The sequence below is a fragment of the Anomaloglossus baeobatrachus genome, chromosome 5, assembly GCF_048569485.1.
Source record: "Anomaloglossus baeobatrachus isolate aAnoBae1 chromosome 5, aAnoBae1.hap1, whole genome shotgun sequence".
NCBI lineage: Eukaryota > Metazoa > Chordata > Amphibia > Anura > Aromobatidae > Anomaloglossus > Anomaloglossus baeobatrachus.
In genome coordinates, this window is record NC_134357.1 from 243629722 (window position 1) to 243639906 (window position 10185).

Below are 10185 nucleotides of genomic sequence, written 5' to 3' on the forward strand. Positions count from 1 at the left end.
TGCGTCCTGCAGCAGCAATGATATTTGAGATTAGAACATCTTGTCAACGATATGGTATTTGTGATCGTTAGCGGTTGTTTGTACGTTTCACACGCAACGACGTCGGTAACAAGGCCGGATGTTTGTCACGAATTTTGTGACCCCAACGACATCTCGTTAGCGATGTCGTTGCGTGTAAAGCCCCCTTTAGTTTTCATCTTCAACATGCGTCTGCTCTTTCTCCTCTTTGGCATCTTTTTTTTCTTGATTGTCCATTTTCTTTTATTTTTCTTCGCTTTTCTCCTTGACATGTTTCTTCTTATTCTTTGTGTTCCTCTTCTTGGTAGCTTTCTCTTCTTTTCATTATTGTTTTCCTTGGCATCCTTTTCTCTGTATATTTGTTTTCTTTTTTTTAATAAGTCTAAAGACCTACATTTAAAGCACTTTTGGATATACTGTATGTGTTTCAGGGTTTTCATTAAAGTACCGTTTGGCCCGAACACCATGTGTTTTTATAGTATAATACATTGATAGATCTACCCTATTGTTGTGTCAAGTATGTACTGTATTAAATTTGTAAAAACTTTGATGAATAGGAGCCTGAGTTTTTATTTATCAATTGTTTATTTCATGTACATTTTTGAATATTTGTTTCTTCAATTTTCCAGACCCACTTTGGGAAGAAGGCAATAGCTGTCTTGAGACAAATGGATCTGAAGCCGACGGTAACCTCATACATGGTCAACCCAACAACAGCTTTGCTTCAGAAGAAGCAGCTGAAAATGACAGTGACAGCGTCTCTTCTGATATTTTGAGAAATGAAGAAACTATTAGTAGCATCTCACATTCTGAAACAGATAAATTAAATTCTAAAAAAAGAAGGAAGCACATTTGTTCTGAATGTGGCAAAGCTTTTTTGCGCATAGCACATCTGGTTGTACACCAGAGAACACACTCGGGTGAAAAGCCTTTCTCGTGTTCATCTTGTGAAAAATGTTTCATTAGTAAATCACGTCTCGATCGACATTGGAAAATTCACACAGGAGAGAGACGATACTTTTGTCCAGAGTGTGGAAAAAGCTTTTTTAACAATTCCCATTTCCAAATTCACCAAAGAATCCACAAAGGTGAAAAACCGTTTATTTGTTCAGACTGTGGGAAATCTTTTACAGAGCGCTCCAACTACACTCGTCATCTGAAGATCCATACAGGAGAAAAGCCATTCTCCTGTTCAGTTTGTGGTCAAAGCTTTGTACAACTAATTCACCTCTTGGTGCATCAAAAAAAACATGAAGTTGAAAACCAGTATTCATGCCCAAAATGTAAGGAATTCTTTCTCTCTAAAGAAGACTTCCTGACCCATCAAAAAGTCCACAATCATAAACTGTATTCTTGTCCTGAATGCAGAAAGTGTTTTTTAAATGCCGTTAGCTGCATCAGACATCAAAGACTTCATACGGGTGAGAAGTTATATACCTGTCCTCATTGCAAAAAGCGCTTTATAAATAAATCCCATTTGGAAACGCATAAGAGAACCCACACAGGGGAAAAACCTTTTGCCTGCTCTGAATGTGAGAAGCATTTTAGTGGTAAATCAGGTCTAAATAAGCATCTCGCAGCTCACCGGGGAGAAACACCCTTTAAATGCAATGAATGTCACAAAGGTTTTAAGCAGAAAATTAGTCTTTTTCTCCATCAACAACTACATAAGGGCAATAAAGTGTTCTCCTGCTCTAGATGTCGAAAATATTTTTCCAGTGAGTTTGATCTAATGACTCACCAGAAGATTCATGAAGGTGAAAATCCAATAACTTGCCCAGAGTGTCATAAAGTATATGCTAGTAAAGTGAGCTTGGTGGCCCATCAGAAACGACACATTGGGGAAAAGCCATTTTCTTGCTTACAATGTGGTAAAGCTTTTAATGACAAGTCAAGTTTGGTGGCACATCGCAGAGTTCACACGGGGGAGAAACCATTTGCCTGTGCTGACTGTGGTAAAGTGTTTTCTATTAAGTCAAATATGGTTCGACATCAAAGAACCCAAACTGGAGAGGATCCCTTAATTTGTGGTGAATGTGGAGAAAGCTTTAGATCAAAATCGTGTTTTGATTACCATAGGAGAATTCATATAGGGGTAAAATATTTTTCATGTTCCAAATGTGAAGAAATATTCACTGACAGGTTGATCTGGCGTAGGCATCGTCAGGTACACAAAGAGAAAATTTACACTGAACTTAACGAGCAACAAAAATTGTATGAATGTGCTTTATGCAAAAAGACTTTTAATAAAAAGTCCAACTTAGTAAGACATGTGAAAATTCATGAAAAGAAGTAAAATTTAGAGAATGTGAAATGTAAATGAGAATGAAACCTTTCCCAAAAAGATGTTACATTTACAGGGAACCTGTCAGGGTCCCAGTGCACTCAGAAACACTAGCATATCGAGAATCCCTGCCTAACGGTCTCAGCATATAGTAGCACACATAAGCAAATCTTTAGAAAAAGTATTTCTAGAGATCATTTATGGTATGTTATTTAGGGCTTTGACTAGTTGCAGGAGTGTTAGTTCTTTGGCTAGTTGGCCTACTTAGCATGTTAGCATACCCCTGTGGGCAAGATAACCTGATTTACAATGCCCAGCATCATGACAGCGCTATACAGAGTTGCGCGTGTGTGCGGCTTTGTACCCATCAGCATTGAGCTTCTTTGACGTCGGGTATATGTCTACCCAGCTTCAAAGACATTCACTGCCCATGGTCGGAAGTCCTCCACCCTTCCAGTCACGGGCACTAAGCAGAAGCCGGGTGTCTGTGGCCTGGCTTCAGATAGCAGTAGTGCACATGACGCTGTAATTCAGGTTATCACACCCCACAGGGCTAATTAATCACAGGCTTAATTAGCATAACATAAACGATCTTTAGAAATACTACATGAAGGGACTGTTAGGCAGGGATTCTAGATATGTGCACAGAACTGCTCATGGTTCTGGGCGCACTGGGGACCTAACAGGTTCCCTTTAAAGGGCTCATTCATACATCATTTTTTCTTGTACATGTATTTGCGGTTTTCACAGATGGAAGTCATACCATTTATAGTCTATTAAGCTGTTCATGCATACGAAAAAAATGACTGCCATCTGAATGAGCCTTAAATAATATTCAAAGTCTAAAAGAGTTTGATTAGTCTTTTCAGTCTGAATGAGCCATATACTTGACCTTTGGCTATCTGAACCTGGCTTTCTAATCCAATTGGATCGTAAGGGGTACTTCTCACATAGTGAGATCGCTAGCGAGATCGCTGCTGAGTCACGGTTTTTGTGACACTGAGCCCCTGCTGTGAAATCGCTGCTCGTTACACACAGTGCTGGTTCATTTTTTTGGACGTTTCTCTCCCGCTGTGAAGCGCACATCGCTGTGTTTGACAGCGAGAGAGCAACGATCTGAATGTGCAGGGAGCAGGAGCCGGCTTCTGACAGCTGGGGACGCTGGTAACTAAGGTAATTATCGGGTAACCAAGCAAAACGCTTTGCTTGGTTACCCGATATTTACCTTGGTTACTAGCGTCCGCCACTCTCACGCTGTCAGTGCCGGCTCCCTGCTCCCTGCACACGTAGCCAGAGTACACATCGGGTAAATAAGCAAAGCAGTTTGCTTATTAACCCGATGTGTACTCTGGCTACGAGTGCAGGGAGCCAGCACTAAGTGGTGTGCGCTGGTAACCAAGGTAAATATTGGGTAACCAAGCGAAGGGCTTTGCTTGGTTACCCGATATTTACCTTAGTTACCAAGCACAGCGTCACTTCCACGCGTGGCTGGGTGCTGGTCGCTGGTGAGATCTGCCTGATTGACAGCTCACCAGCGACCATATAGCGACGCACCAGGGATCCTGACCAGGTCAGATCGCTGGTGGGATTGCTGGAGCGTCGCTAAAGTGTGACGGTACCCTGACAGTGACTCAAACCAAAAGTGAAGATAAGTAACTCTGTGATATAGCTTATCAGAGAAGTGTGTTTTTTCTCCTGTACTAATCATAAGTGCTCAAAAACTGCTTAAAGGGGTGGTTCACCCATATTTTTTATTTTCTAGATCGATATTATATTGAGAAACAATGTTTCTCTCAAATACCTTATGTTGGCAATAGTGCCTGTGAGAGGTGCTATTGCAGACCGCTGTTCCCTGCTTCTTGACCCCCGGGCTCCGTGACCTCGGGGATCCGGTGACTTCACATCAAGTTCCTGACACCGCGGCCGACAGCAGTGTCCGTGAGTGATGGGCTGTGGGTCACTGCTCATCACAGCCCATCTGCTCCCTTCTCCCTCACAGCAGAGCGCTGCAAGCAGGGGACACACAGGGCTGTGACAAGCAGTGACATACCGCCCACAGCCCAGTGAGTCAGGAAGACTGCGGCCGGCCGCAGTGTCTGTGAGTGATGGGCTGTGGGCGGTGTGTCACTGCTCGTCACAGCCCATCTGCTCCCTCACAGCAGAGCGCTGCAAGCAGGGGACACACTGGGCTGTGACAAGCAGTGATACACCACCCACAGCCCAGTGAGTCAGGAGGACTGGGGCCGGCCGCAGTGTCCGTGAGTGATGGGCTGTGGGTCACTGCTCATCACAGCGCATCTGCTCCCTCCTCCCTCACAGCAGAGCGCTGCAAGCAGGGGACACACTGGGCTGTGACAAGCAGTGACATACCGCCCACAGCCCAGTGAGTCAGGAGGACTGGGGCCAGCCGCAATGATGTGACATGAGCTGGAACTTGACGTGTCGTCACCAGAACCCCGAGGTCACGGAGCCCGGGGGTCACGGAGCGGGAAACAGCGGTCTGCAATAGCACCTCTCACAGGCACTATTGCCAACATAAGGTACTTGAGAGAAACATTGTTTCTCAATATAATATTGATCTAGAAAATAAAATATATGGGTGAACCACCCCTTTTAAATCTGTCTGCAGTGCCTAGAAATGTCTATGGAGAGTGGAAAGAGGAAAAGCTGGAGTGAGAAAATGCAGAACAAAGAGAAAAAGCTGAGGCTTCTAGTGCAGAGGGAAAAACTGTAAAACTTTCAGGATACAAGTCATATAATGCCCAGGAATAGTGTTATTCTTCTTGTACATGCATGATGGCTAAGACTAGGTCCACATTAATACAATGCATTCTACAAAGCAAGAGGTCAAGGTTTCTGCAGAAACCCCAAAAACACGTATTCCGATGGGAGCCCCGATAGAGCCATTAACCTGCATGAAGTGAAAGGGGTCACTCTGGACACTGGCATAAATCCTGGCAGTATTGTTTTCAGACATGCACAACACTGTAGTCACGTTTGTGACTGCACTTTGCACAGTTGTGCCCTCAGATCACCATGTTCTCTCTGTCATTACTGTGAATCTTGGTTCTTAGGAGGTTATTGTGCAATTTGAGACAAACTGCTACATACTGATGGTAACCCCCAGTTTATAAGCTAACGTCATGTGATATTATATGATAGGACACTGATAGTTTGCTTAGTTTCTGCTTGGGGAGAGTAAAGCAGTAATAAGACCAACTACAGTATTAAAAATAGAAGAATCAACACTAAAGAATTTTATTATTCTCCATTCAACAGATTATCATGAAATTTTAGCTCTTCTATATACAGTCATGGCTGAAAATGCTGGCACCGTTGAAATTGTTCCAGAAAATGAAGTGTTTCTCCCATAAAATTATTGCAATTTCACATGTTTTGTTACATATGTTTATTTCTTTTGTGTGTATGGGAACAACACAAAAAAGCTTGGAAAAAAAATGTAAATTGGACATAATTTCACACAAAACTATGAAAATAGTCGGGGCAAAATTGTTCCAAAATTTTGTGTAAACAACTTTGTATCAAGCATGTGATGCTTGTTCAAAGTCACCTGTGGCAACTAACAGGTGTTGGTAATATGAAAATCATACCTGAAACCAGATGAAAAGGGGAGAAGTTGACTTAGTTATTGCATTGTGTATCTGCGTTTGCCATACTAAGAATCGAGATCAAAAAGTGAACTGTCTGAAGACTTGAGAACCAAAATTGTTGAAAAATATTAATCCATTTCCAGAGATCTTGATGTTCCTTTGTCCACAGGGTGCCACATTAATGAAGAAGTTTACAACCCATAGCACTATAGCTAATTTCCCTGGACTTGGATGGCGAAGAAAAATTGATGAAATGTTTCAATGCAGGATATTTGGGATGGTTGATAAGCAGCCCCAATTAAGTTCCAAAGAAATTTAAGCTGCATAAGTATCCGCGCAAACTATACGTCGACATTTGAATAAAAGGAAATGCTATCGCAGGAGACCCTGGAGGACCCCACTGCTGCCAAAGAGACATAAAAAAGCTAAACTGCAGTTTGCCAAAATGTACATAAGCCAAAATCCTTCTGGGAAAGTGTCTTGTGGACAGATGAAACAAAGAGAGCTTTTGTTAAAGCACATAAGTCTACTGTTTACCAAAAACGTAATTAGGCATACAAAGAAAAGAACACAGTACCTACAGTCAAATATGGTGACGGTTTAAAGATGTTCAAAGATGTTTTGGGGTTGTATTGCTGCCTCTTGCACTGGTAGCCTTCACTGTGTGCAAGGCATCTTGAAATCTGAAGATTACCAAAGGATTTTGGGTTACAATGTAGTGCCCAGTGTCAGGAAGCTGGATTTATAACCTAGGTCAAGGGTCTTCAGACAGGACAATTACCACAAACATACTTCAAGAAGCACTCGGAAAATAGGAAAAAAGTGATAGAGATTTCTGAAGTGGCAGCAATGGGTCCGGATCTAAATCCCTTTGAACAGCTGTGGAGAGATCTTAAAATTTCTGTTGGGAGAAGACGCCCTTCAAATGGGAGAGACCCAGAGCAGTGGTCCAGAATTTCAGTTGTGAGGTGTAAGAACCTTGCTGATGATTAGGAAGTGATTGATTGCAGTTATTTATTCCAGAGTGTGCAACCAAATATTAAGTTGAGGATGCCAACGATTTTGTAATGACCATTTTTGTGTGAAATTATGTCTAATTTGCCTTTTTTTGTGTTGTTCCAACACATACAAAGGAAATAAACCTGTGTATAACAAAATGTGTAACTGCAGTAATTTTCTAGAACAACTTCAAGGATGCCAACACTTTCAGCCATGACGGTACACCACGGCAATGATTCATTAAAACTCGCTTTTTGTATGATAGTCTTAATAGAAATGCGCTAAATTAAAAGGTGAGGGTCTTAAAAGGAGTATATCACAATTAATTTGACTGCCATTTTTTACTGCCAGATATGTATGCCAATCAGGGGCTGTCTTATGTTTCTGTCGTAAGTTACCACTTTTGTGGCATAAATCATGGTAAATCTCAGGTGTGATTGGCCATGAGCCAGTCCAGCCTGATTGCCACACTACTTTCAAGTTGATGGAGCTGGCTGGGACTAGCATAAAACTTAAGAAACCACAAAGATTGCAAAACATTGAGCTATTTTTATAGTGGAGTTCTGGTGAAAACTGTGTGATGAACCTGAATGCAAGCCTTTAGGCTTTTGTTTTTTTTCTCTTAGGTTGCAGTTTGATTTTGGACTTTGTCTATTGTTATAAGTATGTTCATCGATTTTCTGTCATTTGAAATACAGCCTGTACAATATAATAATTAATATTTATTCATTTCTATAGCGGTTAATTCCACAGCGCTTTACATAGAATGGCAACACTGTCCCCATTGGGGCTCACAATCTAGGTTCCCTATGAGTATGTTTTTGGAATGTGGGAGGAAACCCATGCAAACACGGGGAGAACATACAAACTCCTTGCAGATAGTGTCCTTGGTGGGATTTGAACCCAAGACCACAGTGCTGCAAGACTGCAGTGCTAACCACTGAGCCACCGTGCCGCCACAATGTTTCAGGATTGGTGTGATTTCCACTATTAAGAAAAATCTGCTTTCCAGTATTTTAGGATTGAGGAGTCTCAGACTTGTATACAGTGGAACCTCGAATTACGAGTAACTTGGTGTTGCGAGTATTTCGCTATATGAGCAAAGCTTGCTGTAAATTTGTAACTCAGTTTACGAGCAATCTTTGCTGTACGAGCAAATACTCACCGCACACACTTCCGGTTCCGTACTTTCACTGCGATCTGACCCACTCTTGCAGTCCACACAAACATATACACACATACTCACCTTACCTTCTTTTCCCTCAGCGGCCTCCTGGTTCTTATGGTCCACAGGTACAGTATGTGTATTGGGTAACCATCGCGACGATGGAGGAACTTCCGCTGTCAGCGCTTCTCAAAGGCAGCGCACTGACCAATCAGAGGCAAGCGGCTCCTGTGTATGAAGTTGGCGCTGACAGCGGAAGCTCCTGCATCGTCGCAATGGTTACCATACCTGCGGACTACAAGAACCAGGAGACCGGCGAGGGAACGGAGGGTAAGGTGAGCATAATATGTGTGTTTGTGCATGTGTAGAATGGCACAATAGGGGACATTGAACAAGTTGTGGAACGAATTGTCGAGCTTCCATTATTTCCTATGGGAAATCTTGCTTTGCTAGACGAGTAACTTGGTAACAAGCGCACTCCCAGAACGGATTGTTCTCATAAACCAAGGTTCCAGTGTATCTCTTTGTTTTTTTAGACAGTGTGTTGCTTAACAAAATTAAAAGCAGGGCCTCCTAATGCTAACAGTTTGCAGCATAACCAAGGAACAGCAGATGAAAGTGTATTCTAGTTATTGATCGGGTGCTTGTTGACATGTTTGCACCTATTAACGTTCATCTGCAGTGCTGGTAATTTTATACGTGGATGGTACACACATTGTATGTATTGTACACACACACACACTCCATACTATGCACTCACACTTGGCATTCTAGACACACAATGCATCTTCTTCTTGTACCTTGGACTTGACTGTATCACCTATTGTTTGTGATATTTCTGGTTTGCAAAATGCCAAAACCAGCAATGACGGGTAACAGAAATCTGGATGGCTTTACCTACAAAGTAATTGTAGCCATAGGAAGACAATTATACTCATGTATGATAACATAAGAAAAACAGATTCTCTTTTATTGGTTTATTTTCTTGGTGTATTAGTATGTAATATTTATTTAAATTTTGTACAATTTATTTTTCAATAGTTTGGGCTTTTGAGTGATTGAGTTGTAAATCCATAACACCCATTTAACTAATTTGTTTATGGTGTAGGTATATGATATTGTTAATTTACATCACCTTTCTCATATGGTATCTTGATAAAGTCTTAGTTCCCTGTGAACCTTTCCACATTATACTCACAAACGTAAATGTATTTTATGTGGCATACCAACACTAAGTAGCAAATATTTGTGAAATGTAAAGAACATTTTTGGTTTTCTAAATATTATAAAAATATAAATCTGAAAATTGTGATGTGCATTGCATCCAGCCCCCTGTAGCCTGATACACCTAAATATAATCCTGAGTGACCAAACGCCTCCAGAAGTCACATAACTATTAAATTCAATCTACCTGTGTGTAATTTATTCTCAATATATCTACAGCTGTTGCCTGAAGGCCTCAGATGTTTGTTTGAAAATATTGGAGATCAATCAGCATCATGAAACCCAAGGAACACACCAGACTGGTCAGGGATAAGTTGTGGAGAAGTTTAAAGCAGGGTTACGTTATAAAAAAAAATAGCCCAAGCTCTGAACATCTCACAAAGCACTATTCAATGGATCATCCAAAAATGGGAGGAGTATAGCACAACTGCAAACCTACCAAGACATGGCCATCCACCTGCCATCCCAAACAACGAGAACACCAGTTGGAGAGGCAGCGAAGAGGACCATGGCCAGTCTGGTGGAGCTGCAGAGATCCTCCGCTCAGGTGGGAGAATCTGTCCCTATTATGTGTATACTCCACAAATCTGGCCTTCATAGAAGAATGGCAAGTAGAAAGCCATTTTTGGAAGCAAGCATAAGAAGTCCCAACTGCAGTTTGCAAAATAACATGCAGGGAACACAGCTAGCATGTGGATGAAGGTGAGACTTTTTATACTAAATGCTATGTGTGGTTGAAATGGAACGCTGCACATCACTCTGAAAACACCATCCCCACCATCAAACATGGTGGTGGCAGCATCATGCTGTGGGGTAAAGCTAGTCAGTGTTGATGGGAAGATGGATGGAGCTAAATACAGGGCAATACTGGAGAAAGACCTGTT

The 10185-nt window shown here is 41.7% G+C and overlaps 1 protein-coding gene across 2 annotated transcripts in view; it reads left to right on the forward strand.

Annotated features, from left to right (window-relative positions):
• LOC142309894 (uncharacterized) overlaps positions 1 to 3481 on the forward strand; it is a 37644-nt gene extending 34163 nt beyond the window's left edge. For both annotated transcript variants that reach the window (XM_075347355.1, XM_075347356.1), the window contains one exon: positions 648 to 3481. In XM_075347355.1, the coding sequence (XP_075203470.1) occupies positions 648 to 2314 (1667 nt within the window). In that variant the 3' untranslated portion in view covers positions 2315 to 3481. The remainder of the gene's footprint in view (positions 1 to 647) is intronic.
• The last annotated feature ends 6704 nt before the right edge of the window (positions 3482 to 10185 follow it).